Source organism: Cladophialophora yegresii (genome assembly GCF_000585515.1).
Source record: "Cladophialophora yegresii CBS 114405 chromosome Unknown aczIN-supercont1.4, whole genome shotgun sequence".
Lineage (NCBI taxonomy): Eukaryota > Fungi > Ascomycota > Eurotiomycetes > Chaetothyriales > Herpotrichiellaceae > Cladophialophora > Cladophialophora yegresii.
The window spans coordinates 445305-471350 of NW_006913048.1; the positions used below are offsets into that span (position 1 = coordinate 445305).

General features: G+C 54.2%; 12 protein-coding genes across 12 annotated transcripts; 8 read left to right on the plus strand and 4 right to left on the minus strand.

Moving 5' to 3' along the window:
- Window positions 1-76: 76 nt before the first annotated feature.
- On the plus strand, window positions 77-646 carry A1O7_05471 (uncharacterized protein; the record flags this gene model as incomplete). The annotated part of the gene is made up of 2 exons (XM_007759481.1): window positions 77-85; window positions 155-646. 2 exons carry the CDS (start codon window positions 77-79, stop codon window positions 644-646), a joined length of 501 nt encoding a protein of 166 aa, XP_007757671.1.
- A 450-nt stretch (window positions 647-1096) lies between these two features.
- Window positions 1097-3415, plus strand: A1O7_05472 (uncharacterized protein; the record flags this gene model as incomplete). The annotated part of the gene is made up of 1 exon (XM_007759482.1): window positions 1097-3415. The coding sequence occupies one exon, from the start codon at window positions 1097-1099 to the stop codon at window positions 3413-3415; it is 2319 nt and encodes a 772-aa protein (XP_007757672.1).
- A 3163-nt stretch (window positions 3416-6578) lies between these two features.
- A1O7_05473 (uncharacterized protein) lies at window positions 6579-8201 on the plus strand (the record flags this gene model as incomplete). The annotated part of the gene is made up of 2 exons (XM_007759483.1): window positions 6579-7623; window positions 7696-8201. 2 exons carry the CDS (start codon window positions 6579-6581, stop codon window positions 8199-8201), a joined length of 1551 nt encoding a protein of 516 aa, XP_007757673.1.
- A 1043-nt stretch (window positions 8202-9244) lies between these two features.
- On the minus strand, window positions 9245-9868 carry A1O7_05474 (uncharacterized protein; the record flags this gene model as incomplete). Its single annotated transcript, XM_007759484.1, has 1 exon — window positions 9245-9868. One exon carries the CDS (start codon window positions 9866-9868, stop codon window positions 9245-9247), a length of 624 nt encoding a protein of 207 aa, XP_007757674.1.
- A 549-nt stretch (window positions 9869-10417) lies between these two features.
- Window positions 10418-10912, plus strand: A1O7_05475 (uncharacterized protein; the record flags this gene model as incomplete). Its single annotated transcript, XM_007759485.1, has 1 exon — window positions 10418-10912. One exon carries the CDS (start codon window positions 10418-10420, stop codon window positions 10910-10912), a length of 495 nt encoding a protein of 164 aa, XP_007757675.1.
- A 1182-nt stretch (window positions 10913-12094) lies between these two features.
- A1O7_05476 (uncharacterized protein) lies at window positions 12095-12724 on the plus strand (the record flags this gene model as incomplete). The annotated part of the gene is made up of 2 exons (XM_007759486.1): window positions 12095-12278; window positions 12336-12724. 2 exons carry the CDS (start codon window positions 12095-12097, stop codon window positions 12722-12724), a joined length of 573 nt encoding a protein of 190 aa, XP_007757676.1.
- Window positions 12725-13403: 679 nt separating this feature from the next.
- A1O7_05477 (uncharacterized protein) lies at window positions 13404-14608 on the plus strand (the record flags this gene model as incomplete). The annotated part of the gene is made up of 3 exons (XM_007759487.1): window positions 13404-13472; window positions 13526-14110; window positions 14156-14608. 3 exons carry the CDS (start codon window positions 13404-13406, stop codon window positions 14606-14608), a joined length of 1107 nt encoding a protein of 368 aa, XP_007757677.1.
- Window positions 14609-14930: 322 nt separating this feature from the next.
- Window positions 14931-16010, minus strand: A1O7_05478 (uncharacterized protein; the record flags this gene model as incomplete). The annotated part of the gene is made up of 2 exons (XM_007759488.1): window positions 14931-15863; window positions 15945-16010. The coding sequence occupies 2 exons, from the start codon at window positions 16008-16010 to the stop codon at window positions 14931-14933; spliced, it is 999 nt and encodes a 332-aa protein (XP_007757678.1).
- Window positions 16011-16393: 383 nt separating this feature from the next.
- A1O7_05479 (eukaryotic translation initiation factor 3 subunit L) lies at window positions 16394-17893 on the plus strand (the record flags this gene model as incomplete). The annotated part of the gene is made up of 2 exons (XM_007759489.1): window positions 16394-16605; window positions 16663-17893. The coding sequence occupies 2 exons, from the start codon at window positions 16394-16396 to the stop codon at window positions 17891-17893; spliced, it is 1443 nt and encodes a 480-aa protein (XP_007757679.1).
- Window positions 17894-19644: 1751 nt separating this feature from the next.
- Window positions 19645-21291, minus strand: A1O7_05480 (uncharacterized protein; the record flags this gene model as incomplete). The annotated part of the gene is made up of 1 exon (XM_007759490.1): window positions 19645-21291. One exon carries the CDS (start codon window positions 21289-21291, stop codon window positions 19645-19647), a length of 1647 nt encoding a protein of 548 aa, XP_007757680.1.
- A 373-nt stretch (window positions 21292-21664) lies between these two features.
- Window positions 21665-22853, plus strand: A1O7_05481 (cytochrome c heme-lyase; the record flags this gene model as incomplete). The annotated part of the gene is made up of 2 exons (XM_007759491.1): window positions 21665-21757; window positions 21831-22853. 2 exons carry the CDS (start codon window positions 21665-21667, stop codon window positions 22851-22853), a joined length of 1116 nt encoding a protein of 371 aa, XP_007757681.1.
- Window positions 22854-23491: 638 nt separating this feature from the next.
- A1O7_05482 (uncharacterized protein) lies at window positions 23492-25403 on the minus strand (the record flags this gene model as incomplete). The annotated part of the gene is made up of 3 exons (XM_007759492.1): window positions 23492-24792; window positions 24849-25310; window positions 25379-25403. The coding sequence occupies 3 exons, from the start codon at window positions 25401-25403 to the stop codon at window positions 23492-23494; spliced, it is 1788 nt and encodes a 595-aa protein (XP_007757682.1).
- Window positions 25404-26046: the final 643 nt, after the last annotated feature.

The following is a 26046-nucleotide window of genomic DNA, read 5'->3' on the forward strand; positions in this document are numbered from 1 at the left end:
GGACTTCATCTGGTGCTTACCGCGCCATCTTTTACCTTGCATTCAGTCGCCGTGCAATGCACGAGGCCTTGTCAAAATGCCTCCGGTAAGTCGCGCTTGAGATTGCGATATCCTCCGCAGTGCGCTCCCATTCTTCTCTGGCGTTATTGACTAGTCGCATCCCTCTCAGCGAGGATTCACCCTTCCTCCTGCGAACACACAGTCCGCGAAGCAAGCACGTAGCGCCTTCTTCTGTTCGCTATGCCAGAAAGGTTACAGTCGTATGAACGAGTTCGAAGCGCATGAGTCGTCTTACGATCACCAACACAAGAAGAGATTGAAGCAGATGAAGGAAATGCAACGACAAGTCCAACCGAAAAAGGAAGAGAAGGGCCCGTTGATGCAGATAAAACTCGGCGGTGCCCCCAAGAGTGCGTCAAGCGGTGGCGGAGGGTTCAAGAAGGGAGGATTCAAGAACGCATTCGCTCCAGCCAACGACGAGCCTAGTGTTGATGTCAAGAAAGAGGATGAGGCCGACCCCATAGGTGCAGCGCCAAGTGCGATTCAAGATGACAGCGACGTGACAGAGGACGAAGACTACTACGACCCACGCCGACCAACAGGTTGCACGCCTGATTGCAAGGGTCGTGCTGCGGTGAGCACCTGACCGAAAGTATACCCAAGTTATCTTCGCAGGCAGAGAGAATAGATGTAATGCACCCCAGCTACACGCAGTCATGCCATAGAATAGCAGCGTAGAAGCCAGAAGAGCAACTTGCCTATAACGAGAGGCAGGTTGCAATGATAACATTGAGCCCTACAAAATAGACCTGAATGCTGCTGTCAAAACGGGCCAAGATTTTGATCTTGGCACTTTCATACCTCGTCGCTCCCCTGACCGCAGAATCTGCCTTCGTTAACAAGGCGTCCTCTCGGGCCAACATCGTCTAACGCGTTGGAGAGGAGGGTTGCTGAGCGGGTGATGAGGATTGCGCGTTGTTTTGGAGTTATACGAGTTGGACTCGTCCGCTTCCGTCTGAAAAATTCTGTGATTGGCGGACTGCGAAACTCTTCAACGTCTCAACAGAGGACGGTCGTAGCTTCATCTCGCTGCAAAATGGCGTCGCCTGCACCGCCTGATGCTACGATCATAGACGGCAAGAGATACAGACAGGTCCGTGAAGGACTTGCCTCAGTGCTTGCTCCGTATGCTGAAGACATTGCGACGTCTACCAAGCGTAACAAGAACAATGACAGCAAACAAACTCAGCTGTTGACAACTCAAAGCAGGAACAATGACGAGGGACACCAGGCAGTGTTCTACAACCCAATCCAGCAGTTCAATCGAGACTTGACTGTGCTTGCAATCACTGTCTACGGTGAAGGCGCCTTGCTAGAAACACAGTCCAAGTTCAAGCGGAAAGCCGAGCACAACAAAAACAAGAGGGATGAGCGACGAGCGAAGAACCTGGCCACCAATCAGCTGGACAGGATTGCTGAAAATGGGCCCGCACAACTAAATGCACGGAAGCGCAAGGCAGACGATATCGAAGACCCGCACGAGGACAACACGGTCCTAGCACCTACGAAGAAACCCAAGGCAGACACCGATGAACAAGACGACGAGGAAGAACTACCCGTTGCCGAGCTGATTGCTCACCCCAGTGGCGATCCGCACAATCAGACTGAACAGCCAAAGCAGAATGGGCATCCGCAAGCCACCGAAGACGGCGTCAAGTCGAAAGCCGCGAAGAAACCGGAAGTGTCTTTCTCGATCCTGGATGCCTTATCAGCGACGGGTCTGAGAGCTTTGCGGTACGCCAAAGAAATACCATTTGCCACAGACATCGTCGCGAATGACCTCTCCCAAGCGTCGGTTGAGAGTATTGAGCTAAACATCAAGCACAACCAGGTGGAAGATAAAGTTCGGGCGAATCTGGGTGATGCTCGAGCTTTCATGTACAGCAAGGTTGGAAACGAACATTCAAGATCTGTTAAAGGATACGTCCATCGATTCGATGTCATCGATATCGATCCATATGGTACGGCGGCTCCTTTTTTCGACTGCAGTCTCCAGGCGATCCGAGATGGCGGAATGCTCTGTGTCACATGTACCGATGCCGGAGTATTTGCGTCTAGCGGATATCCCGAAAAAACTTTCGCATTGTATGGCGGCATGCCGGTCAAGGGGGCACAATCTCACGAGGGTGGCTTGAGGTTGATACTCAACGGCGTGGCCGTGTCAGCCGCAAAATACGGCCTGGCGATAGAGCCACTGCTGTCACTCTCCATTGACTACTACGCTCGCCTGTTCATTCGCGTGCATCGAAAGCAGCAAGACGTCAAGCTTCTTGCAGGTACGACCATGACCGTCTACAACTGTGGGCACGGCTGTGGAGCATGGGTCACGCAGCCTTTGCTTCGGAATCAGCCGCAGACGTCCAAGAATGGGGACACCTTCTACAAATTCTCGGCCGCACAAGTGACTGCCAAGAGTCCGAGTTGTGAGCACTGTGGCTCCAAAATGCATCTGTGTGGACCGATGTGGGCAGGCCCTATGCATAACTCCTACTTCGTACAGAAGATGCTCGAGAAGCTTCCTTCCCTAGACAAAACCGTCTATGGTACCATCGACAGGCTTGAGGGGATGCTCACGCTGGCCCTCGAGGAGGACCTTAGTCTTGAGCTTTCCTCAAATGGAAATGCGAGTCCTGCGGACGCGAAGGACCCATCAACAACGGACCCGCGGACTATACCACGGCTGGCGACAAACAAGCCAGACCCGGCTCCCTTTTTCTTCATGCCTACATACTTGGCCAAGATCCTCCATTGCGCTACGCCTTCTGAGTATGCAGTGCGCGGTGCGCTCCTCGGGCTGGGTTACAGGGTTTCTAGGTCACACTGCAAAGCCGGCAGCATCAAGACCAACGCACCCTGGGGAGTGCTATGGGAAATCATGCGCGAATTCGTGCGGACCAAGAGTCCGATCAAGGAAGGAGCTGTAAAGCAAGGCACGCCCGGTTGGAATGTCCTAGCAAGGCTGAGAGGAACAGAAAGAGCACTTGTGTCAGACCTGAAAGATATCACGAAGACTCAACTTGCCAAGTGCGATAGCAAGGAAGATCTGAAAGTCGTGCTGCAGGGCATGCTATATAGGCTCGAGAACGAGAGGGGCACCGCCGACAAGGACAACAGGGAATCATCTGCACCGAAAGACGTCAGCGACGAGACAGTAGGTCCTGATCAGGGAGGAGGTAGCATGGACCGATCCCAATCAAGAAGTCCCTCCCCCTCGACAACGTTGGCACCAAGCAACCTGACTATTATCTTTGACGAAAAGCTAGGCAAGGAGAAGCCTCGAGGCAAATTGGTGAGGTATCAGATGAACCCAAGGCAGTTTTGGGGTCCGATGAACCGGGCGGGCAGTGCTTTATGAGCCACCGTCCAGGTATGTGTGTATCACTGTCTTCATATATATGCCATCAGCATATGTTATTACGTTTCTCAAACTTCGCCCAACACGTTCCACAGTCGCTCTTCTGCTCGTTCTCGAGGATGCTGAACGGCGATGGTTCCTGTCTCAAGGACATGGTTTTGACGAATGCATCCAATCATATCGACCTCTCGACCACAAATAAGAGCAGTACACTATCTTGTCTACACAGGCACAGACAGTTCGTCTGGGCCAGATGCCAGCACCACTCGGAGCACGAACATTTCAAGAGAATCGAGGTCCGCGTTTGCAATCCCGGCACCTGTTGGACACGCTGCAGACGAAGCGGTGTTTTGAAAATTGCTCAGATTACCGTTGGCCGACTCCTTGGTACCGGAGACTCTCGAAACGACTTCCCGCCTATACTTCGAGTTGACTGTCTCACGGTGATTTCTTGTGGAACGAACATGAGACAACTATTACTTCTGGACCGGAAGTGCGAGGCTCTCCCTTGACCCTTATATATTATGACAGTCACCCAGCCTGACGTGATGATCAGCTCGTTGGCGCCCGGCGCTCTCCCGAGCCTAACGCTGCCTCAATTCGGACGAGGCTTTGGTCCTCCCTGAGCTGCACGGAAACACAACAGCTTCCTCGACGCGTATATTGATTTGACAGTGGGAGGCAGTCGCCCACAACTACTGGCCCGATCCGCAACATGAGCGGTTGCCGCGCGTGATCCTTTCATGCCGAACATGTGTCCCACGCGAAACGAGCGGTTGAGGCCACCGTGCTCCGGAGACAAGACTGTTTCCCACAAGAGAATGTCAGCACCAGGCGCAGCGGACTGCTTCGTGGTCTGAGAACTGACAGTCATGGTACGCCAATAGCAATCAAAAAGGGAAGAACGTATCAGCCCGATCGACAGCCTGAATCATTGCTAGACAACCGTACAGTACAGCTTGGTTGTGCAAGGCTCGCTTTAGATCCATTGGTCCATCACTGCGAGCAGCTGCCTTGCTCTCCGAATACGATTCATCTCGAGTTGGCGTATCAAGGCCACCACACAATCTGGCATACCATTGTATGCTTGTAGGCATGTGTCCTCCGTGTCATATTTGTCAGTTGCCTGTTTGATGGACAGAGGGTGCAGGGCACCCTCTCCCTGGGTACATGAGCTGGCTCATCAACCGATCTAGACCAGAAATGATGTTCTTTCTTACCTTTCACAGGCTGTCGGTTCCTATTTCTCCAGTTACATGGTGACATGTCACTTGAGCTGCTGTACAAAGTCTGCGTATTCTCTCACGTCTTCGTCTCGTCTTCAGGCGCGGTTCATTTTTCCTGAGAACTCGTCTCTGCACTTGCCCCGCGACATCAAGTGTGCATGTCCTGTAGAACGGTGGGTCTGCAGCGAGGAACGACACGTTGCGAACATACACCAGATGCGCCCACCAGCACGAGTAAGTCGCATACATCCCTCCCCACACCTTTCATCCTGACAAGATCGGCACAGAAGATCCAAGGTCATTGAAGGCAGGTCTCCACGAAATGCCCGCGGACGGAACATCAGTCGAGCGCAACAAGCAAGGAAGAGTCAGCATGGTCTCTCATTCAGATCCATACGCACGCATGCGCAGCATCCGTGGTGTCGACATCGCAAGCGTTCTTGACCTGCAACTGGTGCAGGAAGACAAACATCGCCTTCACCTTCCAGCAACCCTGCGAGACGTAGCTCACGGGACTGGCGACGCAAAGACCCCGAAAGAGCTGAGCGCCCAGGACCTGTCTTTCAGAGTGAAGCAAGCGCGGGAGATGCAGCGTCTAGAGTAGCTGAGGGGGAGAGTTGCTCATCTTACAGTCATGGTAGATAGGGCCATGGGAGAGGTGCAGGGCACTGTCACAGAAGCGGGACTCATGTACGACGCTCTCTTGGCCGATGCCCTTTCGGATCTGGTCCGTGATTTGCAGTTGAAAGTCGAGGAGGATGAGACGAAGCCTGAGATGGGACGTGGTGGTGCTGAAATATCCAAGTGCTAGGTGGGGGAGATGATACAGACCGTTTGGGGTTCAAACAGGTGGTCTGCTAATCAAATGAATCTGCTTCAGGTTCCTAGAACAACTTGGTCTTCAGCTTCCTTCATGCTGCGGCAATAGGTAGTGGTGGCAGTGGCGGTTGGCTGTCTTCGAGGACGAGACTCTAGCACAACGCGCAGGCAAGGCAGTACCTAGTACTGTATAGTCATGGGTGAAGTGGCACCAACATGCACATCATTGGTTTGATGATGCTTACTCAATCCCTCGGTTTGAGCAACCTGCCATTGTATGCTCCTTGGCTGTTCTTCGAGGAATCTCTGACCTCCCTATCGCTCGAGGCGCCGCCTGGAGAGTCGTCTCTTTGAGCCAGGAGCTGATCTTGAATCATTCGCTGCTACTCTCTGAGAGGTCATTCGGATCTTGCTGCGCGGTTGCTTGCCTTGGCTCAATTCTGTCGCGCATCTACACTTCCGTAGAGTACTCTTTAGTTGCACGATACCACGTCCGCAACTGACCCAAAGATGATGTTACTGGCACCTTCAGTGGTGTTGGCTGAAAAGCACTCCCATGTTACCTTTGATCATGTCAGCAGATGCTTTGGAGAAGCGCCCAGTTAACAATGCAGCAATGCGCAGTATCGCTGTATTTCGTCACTGTTGTCTCAGCATTGCAAGAAACAGACAGTAGACAGAGGACATCCTGAAACCAGTCATCGCGGATTTCGCGTCGATCCCTTCTCACCCACAAAGTATATCACGGGCGTATCCCATCTGTTCTCACCTGGTCCCAAACTCACAGGTGGCCCCTGGACCAGCACATTTCCCTGTACTCTCAGGGCATCAACCTCGACAAGGATACAGAAAAGAGTGCAACTCCATCCAATTCCGACACCAGTCGGTCCCAACCTTCAAGAAGCCTTTCCATCCCAGTTGGAACCAGCATCGAACGTAGCGTTGGCAGTGACATTGGTTGATGAAGCGACTCCTGTTGTTGTCAGAGGCCATTGCTTTGCAGACACTTCACTGCCTGGAGAGCCCGTCACGCGCGAGCATGTGCAAAGGCACCTACTTAAGGCAGGTGACTTTCAGCTCACTTTCGTTTCTCTTTCTCGATTTTGTTTCGGCTCAGGATGCCGTCAGATCTGCCGCACCTTGACCTTCAACAACAAGATCGTCATCATCCTCTTCCTCACCTTCCTCTACAACAAGGTCTTTCCAACACCGACGCCTTCCGGGGTGAACTTCATCACCTTGACATCACTGCCCAATCTCTCCGCGCTGAGAAAGCCGCCCTTTTGAGAAAACTGCAGGCCGTTCGTGAGAAGATCTTCGCCAACGACAACCACATCCGCCACACCATGGAGAACCTCAGCAGCGAGCTCTTCCGCAGCCAGCGCGTTGAGCGCCAGTCAGAGTTTCAAACTAGCATGCTCAACAATGACCACTTCATCGAAGCCATGTACTATCAGATGCAGGCCCAGCCGCAGTTGCTCAAAGCCGTCCATGCCGTCACCAAAGAGGAAGGCACCCTTCAAGACAACAATCTCATTGCAGCGGCCATCATGACCGAGCTGACGGGCAACACTTTCCAATTCGGCCACGATGTCGCAGCTCGAGTCACCGAGTTCGAAAAGGCAAAGAACGAATCTCTTGCAGCCATGGGTGAACCTCTCTTTGATGGTACTAACGCCTTTGTCGATCCCACCTTAGCGATCACTGATCCTGCCCTGGACGATGGAGCTGCTCAGTCAGCGCGAGATCCGTCCGTTCTCCCATTAGAAGAAGCTAGAGATGCGTCCATCGCCGCTTTGGTGTCCCCTTCTGTCAAGTCCGAGGCTGCTTCCATCGCCACCCCTCTCAATGTCTCCAACGGTTTCCCCGATCTGACCGCAGCTGCGTTGACCAATACGCCTGGCAATATCGCTTCGTCAATCGAGACGACTCCGATTCGCCGTGAGCCACGAGCCAGTGTTGTCGCGCATGGGATGACAAATCTTCAGAAGAGCTTCCCTGGTCTCCTGGAATCCATAGCCCCTGCCGCCTCACCTCCTCATCCGAAACCCGCTGTTGCCGCCGTGGCTGGGAGGCGTGGAAGAGACTCTGTCGAACTGAACGACAGCCCAAGCCCAAATCATGTCCGAGTGGCCAAGAAACTCAAGACCGACAAGGAACCAGGTAAGGCTTGCCACTTCACTTTCTCCCTGCTGTCTGTCTTCCGAGTCGATGCTGACCATTGGTTGTCCACAGCTATTTCCCACACCTTCATCAATTATATGAAGCACCTCGAACAACTCCACCGAGCCGGAAAATCGATCTCCAGCAACATTCGCTGCTCTCGTTGCCAACAGATCAAGCGCGATGTTCGTGTCCTGAACTGCCTGCACTTGTACTGCCACCGCTGCGTCCTCCAGCTCAGAGGTCAGGCCCAGCACGGCAACGCCACCACTGGCTTCCAGTCGACCTGTGTCAAGCCCGGGTGCAACCAGGTCGTGAGTGGCAAGACCACCGTCATTGACAGCGAGATTGTCGACTTCCTCCAGTGGTACGATCAGCAGTCTCCCGTGATCACTTCCAAGGTCTGTCAGCTCCATGTGCTCAACACCGCTTCTGCTAGATATCCCGAAGATAATGGGGTCAAGGCCAAGCTACAGCAGGTGCAGGGCCAAATCCGTGCCGCGCACCATGCTGCCGTCGGGGATCAACCGGTCGACTTGATGGTGATTGCAAAGTTGTGCCGCAAGCCATACTTGTGAGCGACTTTGGAATGACATGTATCGAGATTGAGAGCTTCGTCAGTAACAACAGTTCGACAATTCGACGTCTTAACGTGCAAAGGTGAGGCCAATGGAAGCAGTACTGCCAGCAAGGCGCAACGGGGTGGTGTGCTGAGCGATGCTACGAGACAGTGTTGTCGAATGGAGGACTGGCCTGTCATCATCATAATCTGGAGCTGTGTGATGCCGTTGGATTGAGGGGAAAAAACTTTATGCGTCGACGACTGTGATCGCACTCTGCTTCTGTGATGGCTCACTCGTCAGCTGCCGGCGGTCAGTAGTTCGGGATGAGCTGTCAGCGCCCAAGGAAAGCAGACATGGAAAGCCAGCTCTGGAATCAGATAGACAGGAAAGCAACACAGCTGAGGACCATCGAAAATGGGAAATGAGAAGCTCTTGTACTGAGCTATGTATTAGCTCAGTCCACAGCCGATCACGAATCAATGGACCCATCAATCAGTCAACATGTGACCAAGCGATTGCATATATTGCCCAGCTGAGTATCCCAATCGCTGTCTGATACTGCATTGACGACATGTTTGCGTTTGTTCGGGGATGTTTCAGACAGAAAAGTGCGCAGTTGGGTGGTCGATTGACCCTTGGATTTGATTGACTGACTTGTTCATCCATTGATTGACTGACCTGCGTCGTCGAGAGGTTAGACGTCTCTGCATCGCAACCCCTCCACTTCATTGAGCTGTCGTGTAGTTCGCAGCAAAATCAAAGCAAAGCAAAGCAATCCAGCCGTTGATGCACACAAGAAACAGCCCATGCCCCAGCCGTGATACTGTACTGTACCATGGACCTGGCTGACATGGCCGCCCCACATTCTTCGAAAGATACGCCATTGTCTTCTTTCCGGGCACGAAGCGACAACCTGAAATGACCAGCTCTATGTGCCTGCCTCTTCGTACCGATATCCATCGCCTGCCCTGCCCTGCCCTGCGATTGGCCGTCTATATGTCTGTCTGTCTGTCTGCCGACTCGATCAAACCTACGCAGCTAGCAAGCTGGCAAGCTAGCTACCACCCCTGCCTCCTCATGCGATGAATGGTCGCCAACTCGGCCTTGAATCCCTGCAAGAACAGCTTCCTCCACCTGAGGATGCGGACGTTCTTCCGCCGTTGGCCACGCCGGACATGTTTCTCCTGGCTCCGCATGTCGCCCTTGACGTTGTTCTCCGCGCATTTCCTCTCCAGCATGCGGAACCCGCGCGTCGGGTCGCCGTGCAGGCCGTCGACCGTGCGGCCTAGCGTGGGACGCAGGCGTAAGGAGATGGATCGTCCAACGGAGCCGGTCGCGAGCTCGTCGCCTAGGCTGTTGAGGACGGAGTTGACTGTTGTCGTTGGGTTGTGTGTAGCTGGGTTGCGTGCGTGGGCTGGGGGGGCAGAGGTGCGTGCGATTCTGAGGATGTCGTTGAGGCCGCCTGTGGGAGCGCCCTGGGTGGTTTGGGACTGCGTGGTGCGCGTTGGTTCGCGGGCGCGGGTCTCGCGGATGAGGCTTTGCATGAAGTCGTTGTTGAGAGGTTTGTTGGCCGTGTTGGCCGTTGGTGGGCGTCTGGATGGGGATGTGGAAGACGTATTGGCGGTTACATTGTTATTGGGACTGCGATAGGGATTGGAATGCTGGGAGTTACGGCTTGTCATGGAGAATGGTCGTGATTGTGAATGTTGATGTCTCGGCTGCTGCTTCTGAGTAGCATTGACGGTGCTGGATCTGGGATGGTTCGAGGAGTTGTAGAGCTGGGGTGTCTGGGAGTAACGCGTGCACCGCTGCAGGGTGCGTGCTGCGTTCATATTGATGTTGTTGTGCCAGAAGCACGGTGTCTAGCACTTCTCACCATGCACCTTAGAGAGAAAGGTGCTGGTGCAATTGTGTGAGATTGAGGGTACGCAGTAGACAGCACGGATTGAGATGTTGGAGATTTCCGCAGCTCTGCCAGAGTGGATCCTGGACAGGGGACAATGCAGCCAATCAAATGCGACCATCTTCGGAGCCTCAGTTGGCGACTTGCGGGCCGGCCATGGACTTTCTAATCCACTAAACGTACTCTTCTGATCTGCTGGCAGCAAAAGTGGTTCTACTACTCAAAATCGATGAGAAGCGGGAGCACTTGGCCCTATCTCCTGCAAACGCCGTTGATCAAGTCGAGTGTGCCAACACGCTCACCGTCGCAGCGCAGCATTCACCGCAGGATGACAGACCGGGCGTCCTCAAATGCCAACCGCATAACCCTCTCATCTCTCAATTATGTTCCTCCCTCCTCAGTTGCGCAGCTCCTCCTCGAACCTGCTGAAAAGGCCAAGATTGCAATAATAGACGTCCGTGACTCGGATCACATCGGCGGCAACATCAACGGCAGTCAATGGGTCCCGCTGAACCAACTGGACGTGAAAATGCCCGAACTGATACGGACGCTCAAGGACAAGGAGAAGGTGATTTTTCATTGCATGTTGAGTCAACAGAGGGGCCCGAAGGCTGCGTTGGCATACGCAAGGGCGAAGCAAGCGGCTCAGCACAAGGAGGCGAACGATGGTGCCGAGGGAGCGAAAGAGGATGGCTCTGGGGAAAAGAAGCAATCGCAGAAGCAGGAGGTTTGTGTGCTTGATGGAGGATTTGGCGCATGGCAAGCGACCTTTGGTGAGGACCCGAGACTGACGGCCGACTATAAGCCTGATATTTGGTTGTGAGCACCAACCACGTGCGGCGCATCAAGCGGCGACCGATGGCTTCGTTGTCGCCCGATCGTCTTGACCTGTCTTTGCAGTCATGGCAGCAAGGGGTCCGTTCGGGAGGGATGACTGTCACGGCACCCTCCCCCTCAACACACACACACAGAGACACACACGATTCTAGAGAGCCAGGTTTATGATAGCGCGTTGAATATGAATGCTTTCCCCCATCGATATGTTTCCGAAGAGGTCGGAATGGAGTTTGTTCGGCCGCGGACAGATCAGGATAGGCAAGTAGAGAGAAGGTTGGGTATATACCGAGAGTGGGAGCGAAGGAGTTGCAGCTTGCAGACCACGCCGTGGCATCCAGTACGCAATCAGATAGGTCCACAACCATCGTCGTGAAAGGAAAACCATACGCTTGCGTATTCTGGTGTTTCAAGCAGGAGGAAACAGGATTGAATTTCAAATCGAATTTCGAGCTCCCAGTAATGGTTCGTACCTAGCTAGGCATGAAGGTTACAGCTAGGAGTTCAATCAAGAGGTCAGCCAGCGACCACTCAATCAACGTGTTGGCCAACTTCGCCCCGGTCGGAGGCTTCGCATCAAACGTAAAAGCCCACTCAAGGGTCCGTTAACGAGAAAAAAGTGGCAGACCAAATATAGATGTCTGGCGTATGGCATGTTGGAGTCAGGGTGAAGTGAGGCGAGGCTGGATTTACGGATGCCCCCTGAGCCCTGAGATGCCTGACGCCTGCCAAGCGACGCGGAATCCTCGGTTAAATTGTTCAAATCTCGAAGGCGTACTTGATACCGTGACACAGTGAATTAACTAGTCGCTGCTGTTGCTCTGAATCGCTACGACGGATTCTATCATCCTTGAAACGCAATGGCAGTAGATCTTCAGGCTCCGGCCGACCCAACGTCGAAGCCGACAAAAACATTTCCCATGTGCGGCGTGTCGTATGTCGGTCGGATCGAACACGAATACATGCACAGCAAGAAACTGTCTGTCTGTGCTAAATGTCTGGCGCTGGGATTTCAGAAGACTCTGAAAAAATGCAATGGGTGTCTGCTTATCGACTACTGTTCTAAGGAGTAAGCGCGATGCACATTCATCTTCTGTGCATGGCATGGCGGTACTAAAGCGATGGCAGATGCCAAAAAGCACACTGGCGGAAGCACAAGCCGTTCTGTAACATGGTCCAGGGTAAAGGGGAGCAGAGCGCTTACCTCTCGTCTTACGATCATGATGAAGTCTACCGTGTAATCATTGATGCATATCGGTTGAGGGTTGAAACAGATCACCTGTCTCGCCAGGAAGACCACGGCATGTACTATTCAGGGAAGCCTCTTGATGGGTTGGTCTGGGCACAAGGGGATGGTCAGTCAATGGTCCCCACTGAATTGGCTTAGCGCGATGCTGACCCGAATCACGCAGCGATTGACGACTTTCAACGGTTCCTCGACCTGTTGGAAGGCTCAAAGATCCTGCCTAAATGGTGGCTGTTCGAAGACAGAATGCAGACTCTCGCCCTAGCGATTGACAAGAACGACCCAGAATCCATCTTCAAGCCAATCAATCAGACTGAACTACCTCAACGGTACGGAGGGGACATGGCGATTCGACAGGCACTAGCTATTCTTGCAGAGATGTGCGTTGGCTACGACGGCAAAGGACCGGCCAAGGACGATACCTGGTACCAGGAGTTCCAGGAATTTCTCGATCTGCATCCTGAAGAACGAGCAAGGTTGATCAAGGGTAGCATTGAGATGGTGGATGCGGTCATGAAGGAGCATGGAGAGGAGTTCGGGCAAAAGTCAAGCTGAGAGAGGCCCTGGCCCGAGACACCCTGCGACGGCCCGAATCAAAGCTTGCTTCGAAGAGGTCCGCTTCGGTGGCTGCTCTGTAGTAAATGGTAACATCTTGAGCTTTTTCAGGGAAGTAAGAGGAGTTACTCTGCGTTGGAGTGGACCCAATCTCGACAGTTACTGCATGAAAGCTGCCTGGCGCAGAGCTTTGGAGGAAGATGCTTGCGGTGTCTGTGAAGACACGAGAGGAAAACAAGAGACCGATCCGCGCTGGTGGCCTTCCATTTGGAGAGATTCATGGACGAAACGTCGCTCTCGCGTGTCCCTGGTCCAACGAACCCAGCGCCGAAACAAGGATGTGCTGGAGGACGCGTTCGGAACGGTTGCACTTTCGTGGTTGAGCATCTTGAAATCGGTCACCTATGGTGGTTTCGTTGCAGGAAGATCCCACTACTGCTAGTGGACACACCGCCACTGTCATCGTTCCAAGCCAAGATGGAGAGTGCTGAATACAAGATCGGACAGTGGCAGCATCAGTGACTGACGGTTCACGGGTTGGCAGGAACGGGTGCAGGTGAACATGAGGGTCTGGCAGGCACAATTCAACTCCACCTCACCCTCCAACATACAAGTTAATAGCTTCATCTCGCCTTCTTAACCCTTTTCATGTTCAATCACCGACCCACGAGACGGCACCATGGCCAATCATGCATGTGGTAGAGATGCAGGCGCAGTCACCATATCAGTTCAAGAATACAACACGTTGGTGAGTGGGATCGTTCGTCATAGCCTGGGCAGAGCTGCTGACACCAGCCATAGCTCGACACGGGCCGCAAATATCATGCTCTGAGGCAGGCACTGTTGATAGGAGGAGCCACCGGCGAGTCGCTCGATGTCTTGATCAGCAGCTGTTCTTTACCAACGCCGGCCTTCACTCCAAATGACAGTCCAATTGAGGAAACAACACCAGACCAGTCTGGTATGTTGGAATGGACTCCTGCACCCACCGCGAGCCCTTTCACCCCTCGAGCGCCCCCAAGCACCACTTCGAGCCGTCACCAGAACCCGTCGTCCATACCAACCACCCTCGGTTCGTCCAATCCATGGCCTCCTGGAGTTGTCTGTGCCGACGGAAGCGTGTCGGGCCAGCTAATAGAAGATCCTCAAGAAGACGAGTCCGCTTGCAGCGATAACATCACCGGCAGACGCTCTCTGGTCCTTACCGGGCTACCACCAGATACGACACTCCAGAGACTTGCCAAGCTGCTGAAAGGTGGCGCGATCTTGCAGATGCACTTGAGCAAGCGACATGATTCTGCGCATGTGAGCTTTGTTGATCCAATTGCGGCTGAGAGCTTCCTTGAGTATGTGCAGACCAACGAGATCTACATACAAGGAAAGAAGGTACGTAAGTCGTCCGCATCGTGGGCAGGATGCTAAATATTACAGGTCACAGCGAGCTGGGACAAGCAACAGAGATTTATCAAGCCATACCTGGCAAAGCTCATCGCTTTCTCCGGGCTCACACGCAATCTTGTGATCCGTTTTGCGAAAGAAGAGTGGACGGCACAGAGCATCCGGGAGGACCTTGAACACATCCACCAGCTGGAGATTGTCGATTCCTTCTTCCGCAACGGCCATGCCTACCTTTCTCTGAACAGTATCCAACACGCTCTAACTGCCAGAACCTGCATGCACTCGCAATTGAAGTACAAGAAATTGAGGATCGATTCTTGGCCGGATGATTGCGCTCAGCCACTCCCGAATGCGACAATCAAGCAACCACAGTACTTACAACCTGTTCAGCCAGCTGCAGTCCACCGAAACCGCTTCGCGCCGCTTTATCCTGGAAATGAAGAAAGCCAAGAATCCCTCAATTTGATTCACTCTTCGGAGTATTGATGGTGGGGACATGGACCAGACCGCCTGTTGCGAAGGGCAGACCACACCGAGTGCCAAAGTATAGCGATGCGGCCACGCTGAAATGTTCGGTGAACAAGCCAGTCAAGTCTGTACCTGTCAAGGTGAACATCGACTCTTGTGGTGCTGCAGGAAATCATTCATAACGTCAACGGGCTGTGGAAGCTCAGCTGCATGGCTCGTTGAGAGCGAACACCGTTGAGCTGCATCATCAGGAGACCTTGTTTGCATCACTGTGCTTGTATGAAGGTTAGCCATTGTGTTTCCTTATGCCTAGACTCGGCATTTTGACGATTATTCGGTCTCATTTCTCATGACTATACCCATAGTGCCAATTCTCGCCTGCTAAATCCTCTCTGATCTTATAATTCTCCTCGGCCACATCAACCGCCCTCATATCACACTCAACTATCCTCATCCCCGGCTCACCATCATCGAAACTGCCCTTGACTTTCCCGACGAGCGGCAACACGACCTGACTTAGACCGGCGTATCCTTCCTCTTTCGGCCCTCCAACGTTACAGAACACGACAGCACAGGTATTCTCGAAAGATCTGGTGATCAATGCGCATGACAAAAACTGAAGATCGACGTCTGGGCCATATGCTCTGGCCTCGGGTGTTAAGTCGTCGCGGGTCCAGAATGTGGGAATTATGATCAAGCGGGCACCCTGCCTCACAAGAGCGCGGCAGGCCTCGGGGAAAGCAAGGTCCCAGCAGATGATGATGCCGACGGGTCCCAGAGGTGTTTCGATAACAGAGTGAGGGCTCATATGCGGAGGAGGGCCCTCTTCCGTGGAAAGGTGGTGGTGCTCCGGCTGACTTTCCTTCACTGAACCAGGACCCGATGTCAGGACTGTACGTTCAGGGATCCAGAGGTTGGCCTTTGTATAACTCCCTAAGAGCTCGCCTGTATACGAAATGAATGGTGCGATATTCAACAGCGTAGGTGGCTTGACCGTGGCTCCGGTAGTGCCGTTACTCGCGGTTGGACTCGGCGACTTTGGATCAACGGTCACAATGGTGCCGGGGACTATGTTGATCTTGCATTCTTGGGCAAGGGCCTGGTAGCGCGGCACGTACTCATACGCGGTGAGGGCAATTTGAGCGAAGCGCTCGTCGTCGGGAGTCCAGCTTGAGAGGTGATACTCCGGGAGGACCGCTAGGGACGCTCCCTGTGAGGCGGCTTCCTTTACGTAGTTGGAGGCTTGTTTGAAGTTGTGTTCCGGGTCGAGCGGCTGATTGAGGTGTTAATGTGAAGCATGTCAATGATACCTTCAGAAGCATTTGTGATCGTGGGTGAGGAAGGAGTGCCCTACCTTGGGATGGAGCTGGATCAGTGCAACCTTGAATTTCTGGTCGAACGATTCATATGAGGTCGCCATAGCCACCTTTTCTCAACCGAGGGTTCTTGAAGGGGTATATTGTCTCGGTGGGAGTTATTTAGAGAAGGCGCGCTTGCCACGCCTAGAAGAGATTATTGGTCGGCCTTCGCCGGCGAAGCTTTGACGAAGTGCGGGGATCTGCGTCAGAACCAGAAAGGCTGCACTAAACCGCTTCGAGATTTTGCCCACTGAACGAATTCGTGGTCCCACAATTTCGACAATATTTCGACATATCGAGGAGACCGTCACACTGCGCTTCCACGTGAGGCGAGACAAAACGTACCCTTCGAAAGGACTCTGTGCATGGGAATTGTTTCCGTGTGACTCTTCTTCCTATACCTTCCTTCATACCTTTCCCTGGTCCACCCTCAAATCCTACAACGATGTCGTACGCCAACGGCCATGCCTTCCCCGACGAGGACGTGGAGGAAGAGACGCTCGTCGCCGACTACCAGGAGCAAGTGAACAATTACGCGGATGAAGGTGCAGACTTGGGTCGCGCAGACTCAATAGTCAGTGGAGGCCCAGCGGATCTCCGAGCACAGCTTGAAGCCGCTGCTGCTCCGCTCGAATTTCAGGCGAGTTTAGAGACAAAGTGAGTCGAGAATAAGAGCTGGATGTAGCCTGCACGTGGCTAACAGCACATTCGCAGGTTCCAATCGTATGACAACTACTGCTCGCTCTTCCACTACATCCTCAACTCGGACGGCCCCGTCGAGATCGAAACGCCGTCGTACTTCTGGGCCTGGGACGTCATTGACGAATTCATCTACCAGTTCGAGTCCTTCTGTCGGTATCGAAATCGCGTTGCCCGCACGGCGCCAACCGAAGAAGAAGCGCAAGTCCTGCGCGAAAATCCAAACACATGGGGCTGCTACAGTGTTTTGAACGTGCTGTATTCGCTCATCCAGCGCTCGCAGATCAACGAGCAATTGGCCGCCACGAAGCGAGGAGAAGACGCCCAGGCCGTGGCTGGCGAGTACGGATCTCGCCCTCTGTATAGGATGTTGGGATACTTCTCCATCATTGGCCTGCTGCGGGTGCACTGTCTGCTTGGGGACTTCAGCCTCGCGCTGAAAACTCTCGACGACATCGAGATGAACAAGAAAGCCATGTTTGCCCGCGTCATGGCCGCCCACCTCAACACCTACTACTACGTGGGCTTCAGCTACATGATGCTGCGCCGCTACGCCGACGCGGTGCGCATGTTCAGCCACATCCTGGTGTACGTGTCGCGGACCAAGAATTTCCAAAAGGGCCCGAACCAGGGACAGTTCGACGCCATCGCCAAGAAGACAGAGCAGATGTATGCCCTCATCGCCCTCTGCGTGTCTTTCGCCCCGACACGCTTGGACGACAGCATCCACACGACCCTCCGCGAGAAGTACGGCGAGAAGTTTTCCAAACTGCAGCGTGGCGGGCCCGAGTCGCTGCCCATCTTCAAGGAACTGTTCCAGAGCGCGTGCCCGAAATTCATCAACCCCACGCCACCGGACTTTGACAACCCGAGCCTCAACATCGATCCCGTGGACCATCACACTGAGATTTTCATGGACGAGGTCAAGAACACGCTCTTCAACCCCCTGATCAAGTCGTACCTGAAGCTCTACACCACCATGTCGATTCAGAAACTGTCCAACTTTCTCGACGTGGAGCCCGAGAAGCTGCGGTCCTGGCTGCTCGTCAACAAACAGCGCAGTTGTCGCCAGATCCGCTGGACAGAGGGCGGTTTGCTCGAGGGCGAAATCGTGGGTGTGCTAGGCAATGGCAGCTCCGAAGGGTTGGACTACGCCATCGAAGGTGATTTGATCCATATCAGCGAAGCGAAGCAAGGGCGACGACTGGTCGATTGGTACCTGAGGAATCTTGCACGGGCCTATTAAGTTCTGCATTTCCGAGTGCGGACTGTGATGGTGGGCTTGGCTGATGATTCCGCCCTAAACGCATGGATTTCGGCTGCACGATGGCCCGCCATTCTCACATCCGCTGGTGGCATCATGTAGGCTACTAGGCTACATAGCTGCCAGGGGACCCGACGCCTATGACCAAAAGACAATAACTTGAGATGTTGCATATTCGGGACGAGGAGGGCCGAAGAATCTCTCCCGAACAAAAACATTTTGCTTAGACAGGATGCGGAGTGCGGTGAAAAGTCCAAACCCCGACTCGAGCGTGAGCGTGAGCGAGAGCGAGGCACTGGTGCTACTTTATGCCATGGTGTGGATGGTAGGGGCAAGGCGGCAAATACAGTACTGGAAACTCAAGCGTGTGAGCCTGCAGTCTTGGACGATCAGGAATTGTCCTCAGTGACCCACTCAGTACTACGTAAGGCGATTCTCTTCTGCCCAGAAGAGCGCCAAAGATACTAATTAGGTACTGTGACTCTGGAAGAAAGAAGAAAAAGTTCAAAGACGCACGTGCATTCCAGCTTCCTTCGGCCGACTTGTTCATCGCCATCGACGTGACATGGATATCGACATGGGTTGTAATCTGCATCTGCTCCGTCTGGCCTGCTCGCCGCGTGCGTGCATGCCTACTCACTTGGTACGTTCCTGGAAGCGGATCCTCCAGTCCGGGTTCGAATTCTTGCAGTGGAGTGCGACGTGACAGCACGTACTGTACCTAATGTAATGTAGTGCAACATAGCGCTTCTGCCCTAAGTGCCCAGTGGGCTTGGTGTCGCCGGACGACTTTGGCGCAGAAGATGATAAAGAGCCGCTTACAGTACATGGATCTAATTATGCGATGTCCTCGCCTTTTATCTGCGCACGGGAATATAACGGCCAGGTCTGACACCTCACATCTTACATCTTACATCTCACATCTCACATCTCACACCTCATCCCTTGTGGGTCACACCTTGTGGCTTAGAGCTCATGGATGATAGTTTTCAAGGCTAAAAGGCATAGGTTTCAGCTCACGCTTCATCGGCCGAGACTATCAAATGCTGACAATACATTCCGGGATTTACGATACTTCGGGCGTCCTATATAGCCTGGCTTTGCATGTAGCCGACTTCCCGTGGGCAAGTGACTGCAGATCTACTACAAGTCACTGCGGTCCCCTCTCGGCCTCGCACACATACACACACCCACGAAGGGTGCATCATGCCCCGTGCGTGTCTCGTTTACGGATGCTGTAGTGGAGGTAGCGAAATGCCTTGACTCGTGATGCTCTTCCTCTTCCTCTGCTTCAGACTCTGCCTCTTTCTCCGGAGAGGTAGATATATAGGATATCCGTGGCCGTTCGTTCCTTCTCTGCGTGGCTTGAGCACGGCGGTTCCGATAAACTGTTTGGGGAGACTATCTTGTCTTCGGTCCCTATCCTCTCTTCCTCGCAACAGAAGTCGGACTGCACACGGAATGGAAGCCTCTGGGATGGACAGTGCAGGAGTATCGAGTCTGGCCAGCTGTCTTGTCTGAGGATGACACGGACACAGCTGTGGCGAATATGAGTGTTCGCATCGGTGCTCGGTGCGGACTGGTTTCAATTGCTCTTCGGACTGATTGGCCATGGCCGATCGTGCAATTGAGTTGTCGAAGATAAGGGGGCCGACAATGCAATAAACGTATCCATTTGCACAGCGTATACCCTCGCTGCATGTTGATTCTACCGGGATCTTCGGCTTTGGGCCTCAACCGTCGAGCATATCGTCGTCGTCATCTTCGGCGTCCGCATCCACATCCCTCCCTGCATTGCCATTCACAGGCGGCGACTGCGGCTGCTGCGGCGGCGTGTTACGATCGTCAGCTCTATCCTTCCTCTGTGCGCCATTCATGGATACCTCGGCGTCCTCCGCGCCCTCCACTTCTGCCATGGACACGTCCTGAGCACCCTCATGCAGCGGCCCCTGCTCGTCCAGGATCCGGTCGGCATGCTCCTTCTCCTCCTCCAACTGCACCTCTCGCTCAAGTTCGGCCCACTGCTCTGCGAAACTCTGATCATTGCGTCCCCGGAATTCGCTCCGGATATGCCGTTCCTTGGCATCTGGTTCGCGGAATAACACCATCATTTGATCGGGGAGGTCTTCTTCCAAGGGGTGTCCAGCGTTTCTCTGTTTGGACAGCTGGCCGCGATCGGCTTTCATCTTGACGCGCTCGTAGATCGGATAGTAGTATGCCGCGGGGCTATCGTGCTTGCGGAAGCGTGAGTGTTGCTGCAGGTTCGCAGGGTTGACGAGCGACAGAGCCACCACGCGGCGAGGGTCGACTTCTTGGCGGGTGGCGTCGGTGTAGACTTTTATGCGCTCGAAGGGCAGTCTCGGGGTGCCGTCGGCAGATTCCTCGAGCAAGGGGGCCATCAGATTGGGGTCATCTTTGTTGGGGTTGGAGTCGTCGAAGAGTTGGCGGATGCGCGGCGTGGCGTCTGGTTGTTTAGGAACTGAAAGCAACCATGTATACGGCTCGGGACCAGGGTCGGAGTAGTCCTGCGGATTTGCCTCGTGGGCTTCTTTGCGTGCCCGCCATTCGGGCATCAGTTCCGGGTTCTCTGAGGCCATCAAGAGGCCGACGTCGATCCGGTCGTCTCTGCGGCCGTTCTTGAGCGGTGGGAGGGGTGGCTTGTCGAACTTGATGGCCTGCCAATTTGAGGCCATATCCGTGCCAGTCTCGAGGTCAGGCATGATGGGGTAGTAGTCAACCGGATGAAGTTTGCGGTTGTCTGGATGTTGAGGATGTTCCCAGACATCTCGTTCTGCAGAGGTAATAGGGTTTGCTTTTGCGTCTTGGGGCTTGTAGGGCACACTGTCGGGATAGGCGAGATCAAAACCCTTTTGAATCTGTCTCTTGATATTCTCTGGATCATCTCGAGATATTGGGACTGGCGGTGGTTTGGCGCCTGCGGTCTTCTGCGGCCGAGGACTCGATCGCATGAATGGATCGGTGGTTTTGGCGATTTGTGAGGCCGTCATGTATTGCGTCTTTCGGAGGAACGAGACATTGTTCTTTGCGCCCTGGCTCTTCAATTGCTCCAGCGACATCAGCAGAGCTTGATCCGCAGGGTCCAACACTGGTGTGATCTCTGGCGCCATGATTGCGCTCTCATCACCCAAGAAATACCCCGGCACACCGATCATATCAATGGGCATTCCCCCTTCGGCGTCGATTTCAATATTTGGTTCTTCTCGTTTCGCAAGGCCGGACGCGTAACTCGTCGTGAGGTACTGAGACAAGCCACCGGTGTCGATGTCGAGCAACTTTGGGGGCATAGGCGGAGGAGGCAGGTCATTTCGATATCGGATCGAAACGACCATGTCCTGCTTGAATGTCTTTGCGTCGGCCATTTTGACGGGGCAGTGCAGATCGAGAAGGAGATTGTGAAGCCGGAAGCCAGGTCAGACAAGACCAACAACCAAGGTCACGAGTGATTCTGCATGTAGAGAGACAGAACGAGTGGGAGCCGGTTTTGTGTCAATTTCTCTGTGGCCGTCAAGACGCGCTCATGGTCTCGTCTCCAAAAGTCCGCAGTGCAAGCGAAGGCGGAGTGAACGAAGTGGAGCTCCAACTCTCTGCGCAAAAGACCTCGTTGGCGTTGGCGTTGGCGTCATTGCCTCCGAGCCCTTCAACCTTCCGTTTCAATGCAACACGAAGTCTTCTTTACAGCCACCTTTTGATTCATCGTGGTCTCGCAGACAATCATCTGCTACCCCTGCGACAATGGGTTGGTTCTGGGCAGACCCGACGCCGAGACCCAGCACCGCGGCAGTCGCGCCGCATAACATACCTACATCCTCCGACGCCGCTCCTCCAGTACGTCGATACATATCCATGTTCTACGCCTCTTTGCCCATGATTTGATATACTAACTCCCCCTCTCTTCCAGCCGGGATGTCCAATGCACAAATCCGACGCTTCAACATCGTCTTCGGCCCCCTTCCCTCCTCTCGCCAACAACCCACCAAATACAGACGTAAACTCACCTCCGCCGTCGTCCTGCCCTGTAAAAGCACCAAACCATGCCCTCCGCTCACCACCTCCTTCTACCGCCGCCACCACATCGTCCTCCTCCCCTGAACCCGCCAACGCCTCGACGCTTTCCAAACTCAATCCCCTAAACTACATGCCCTCCCTCTCCAACGTCCGCGCGGCCGATAGCCCGCAATCCGTGTCCCTGCCGCTGTCGCGCGAGACGTCCTCCATCCCCCGCACCGACAGTGCCAGCAACTGGGAATACCCCTCCCCGCAACAGATGTACAACGCCATGCTGCGCAAAGGCTACACCGACACCCCCGCCGAGCACGTCGAGGCCATGGTCGCGGTGCACAATTTCCTGAACGAGGGCGCGTGGGCCGAGATCGAGGACTGGGAGGCCGTCTTCAGCAGAGGCTTAGGCGCCGCGTGGCAGGTATGTTCGCGCGGCGAGGAAGGCGTGGCGTCCGAACGGGCGAGACGCGAGCTCGTCCAGCGGCGGAGGGAGATGCTCGGCCTGGCGGCACCGGAAGGCGAAGATCAAAGCGACGGCAGCAAACCAAAACTCATCCGTTTCCAGGGGCGGCCGAAGGAACCGACGCCCAAGGCCCGCATGTTGCAGGTTCTAGGGACTGTGTTTCCCAGCAACTTCAGCCAGGAACCGCCGTTCGATCGGCATGACTGGTACGTCTCCCGGAGGCTGCCTGACGGGTCGACCCGCGAGGTGAGGTACGTGATTGATTACTATGGCGGCGGGGTGGAGGAGGAGACGGGCCAACCCGTGTTTTACTTGGATATCAGACCCGCGCTGGATAGTCCGACGGCGGCGGCGGAGCGGGCCATGAGATGGGGAGGCGATGTGTGGTGGAGGGCTAGCGGGGGGGCTGCAAGGGAAGCGTTCGCACGGGCCAAGGAGAGGGAGAGGAACGGTTCGTGAGATGGGCAATTCCGTGTCTGCCTCATGTGTTCGTGCATGTTGTTGTCGTTGTACGGGCCCGTCTTGGGATGGGGGAGAAATGCGGACTACAAATTCTGCTTCAGATTCTGACGACGACAAACTCGGAGCATCGCAGCGGATGTGCTTAGGCAACGGCGTCCATTGGATTTCTGGCTGTGGGCGATGCCCGCCGGTCGCTTTCTACCTTGGGAGCGCTGAGAACTCACCCCTCTTATGATAATATGTATGTAACGCTTTGTAGCTTAGACCACCCATGACTTCTGGCCACAGCACAAGCGTGGTGTATGTTCATTCCAACATCCGTACCTCCCCCGCATTTGAAGCGATCATGTACAGCTTCTGTTGTAAGGCATATCTGCGGTTTCGCAGGCGAGTCGCCCTCCTCCAAAAGACTGCCGGGCCAATCGATGACCCATCAACCGGCACCGTACGCCCAGTATGGTACCTGTGATCAATAGGAACGAGCCCCGCTCACGGATATCTGTCGCAACATCGACTACGTCGTGCAGCCTTGCTGGACATACACGGGCAGATGTGTAAACCCGGCCGAAAGGGAGGCAAAGGACCAAGCAAGAGGCAGTAGATATACCGCCAAATACCCCTAAGGAGGTTGACTCCTATCGCACTGTCCGCAATTGAGATTCCGGCAGCCGCGTCCTCCCATTAGGCCCTTTGGAGGGCAAGAGGGCATTATTGAGCTGTTCGACCACGTCGCGGTGTTCGTGGCGAGGGTAGAGCTGTGCTCTGAGTCGGCAGACATCTAACCAGACAGTCTTCCATGTTGACGACTGTAGTCCGGGAATGTAAAGATATCCATATACATCGTTTTCGACGTCTTCCCAAGTCGACACCCCCAGATAATGTGTCACCTGCGCCAGCAGCCTCTTGAAAAATGCTTCTTCAGTCTGCTGTAGAGAGTTCTGAATGAATACTAGAAGTGCCCAGCACACGACGTGGCATGCTTCCGCGTGCCAAACGTGCCGCTCGAGTACCCATTTTTCAACCGCCCTCTTTTGATGATGCGTCAGAGCGCGTCCGTTTCCCGCCGCAGGCAGGATTGAATGAGGCGCAACCGACAGCATCCCCAGAGCTGCCAGCCGAACAATTGCTTCTAGCGCAGGTAGCTCTGGCTCATCGCGAGCATTTCGGGGGAAAGCATCGGCCTCGTAGGGGTAAGCCAGCAAATCGAATTCTATTTCTGTAGACTTCTTCACCAAAATCGACGTTTCCAATGCTGAAGGGCTTTGCGGATCCGCTGCTTTGGCTGCACAAAGATGGCAAATGATTGTCTGCGTCGACAAGAGCCGTCTGAGGGGATTGCTTAGTTGCGTAAGTCGCACGAAGCTTTTTCCCAGGCGTGCCATGTGGCTGGGGAGGCCAAGCGATATGCGGCGTAGTGTCGCATCAGGTATCGGTTCGCGCTTGTATGGTAGAGGCATGACCGGGCGTTCGAGGAGGCCAACGGATATCTTCACATTCGCAATCGGAAGCCACATCAAGGTCTGCTCCGATAGCTCAATTTGCGAAGTGATACGGTCAAGAATCTTCAGATGTAATCTCGCCTCTTCAAAATTGCCCACCACCGTAGCCGTCGAGATAAGCCCGAAACATGCCTCGAGCATCTGCTCATCGACGATTGCTCGTTGTTGGAAGATCTGGCGAACGGCCACTGTCGCTTCATGTTTGACTCTGACATAGTCTTGGTCTAGGATGAGATCGTCATGATCGTCGTTCGAGGGTGCGAGATCTTTGTGCCGACCGTACATGACCGCTCTGTGCGCTGCGGTCGTTGCCAGAAAGCCCAAGAAACTGGCAGGATTGGCGATCTTACTGCTGAGGACCAGCCCTTGTCGAGCTATTCTATCACGGGTCCGCTTGACCTCAACAGAGAATGTCATGGGTAGCATCACGTCAAAGCCTGCGCCCCTGGTCAGCACTCTCATCACGTCAACCCGCAACTGACTGCCCACTCACAGTATTGCAACAGGCTCTCTGACGACTGGTGAGGTAATGTATTGGTTGGCAGAGTGTCAAACGGATCGAACTCGTGGACGCTTGGACTGAGATGGAGACGCGGCGATTGACGGGGAGAATGGGTCAGTGTGAGTCTGTCGCTGTCGGGAGCAGTGAGAGGATCGTTGGCGCAGCTGGCTTTTGCTTCATTGCGCACTGCCGCCTCGGAATCTGCTAATTTCTTCCTGGCCTTGGACTTGCCTGGTGCCTTGGGATTCTCGCGCCCAGTTGACCTCTTTCTGCCTTGGGCCGACTCCCATTGACGGACGCGTTGCATAACATGGGAGCGGATAGTATGGCGCTGCTCTTTGTTGATGATTTTTCTTTGATACAACGAGTCCAAGTCATCGGCCTGGTTCACGAAGGTAAAGTTGAAAGTAGTAGACGGGACTTGGGGGCTTGAATGAGACCCGCCAACCGTGTCTAAGGGTTGAGCTCATTAGCCATGAGAGCGTCGACAAGGTGAGTCGAGGATGTAGATGTGTTCGCACCTGTATCACGGGAGGTAGGGGGCATTCTCTCCAGTCCATCACTTCAGATCAGGAAATGAGGTGTCGGCTGGCGTCCTTGTTTGTGTGGGACAAGCGATGCGTGCACGCAACGGTTAGCTGATTTAGCAGTATGCCCATAGAAAAGGAAAGGTCAGTTCTGTTAGTCCATAATTACGGAGTACAAGGACAGTGGTCGTGATTGGGGAAAGCCAGGGAGTATGGGAGGATCGTCGAGGGGGAATTCCAACTTTATGGGCAGACAGGGAAGTGTCTCTATCATAGGCTGCCATGCCCCAGATCTGAACCATGATCCACGACGCAAGTTCGACAAGATAAACACCGACATGTTACTAAGGGAAAATAGTGGGATGAGGCTATTCGAGGTGAGGGCGTGAAGGGTCAGTGGGTGATAGGCAAGTGGAGAGCTCCGGAGAGCAAGAGCCAAAGGGTGAACTTGACCGACTCCTTAGGCTGGGCTAGCAGATCGTTTGGCGCCAGCCAGGATCTGGAGCTGGCGACCAGGGTGGAACCGTTAGCCTGCTGATGAGGAAGGAGTGAGCCCCTTCTGGCTAAGGAGTTTCTCGAAGAGCAATCAGGGACTGGGGAAGGCGAGAAGGATCTTCGTGGCGGGCGACGCACGGTCAGCTAACAGAAAGCTACCTAAACAA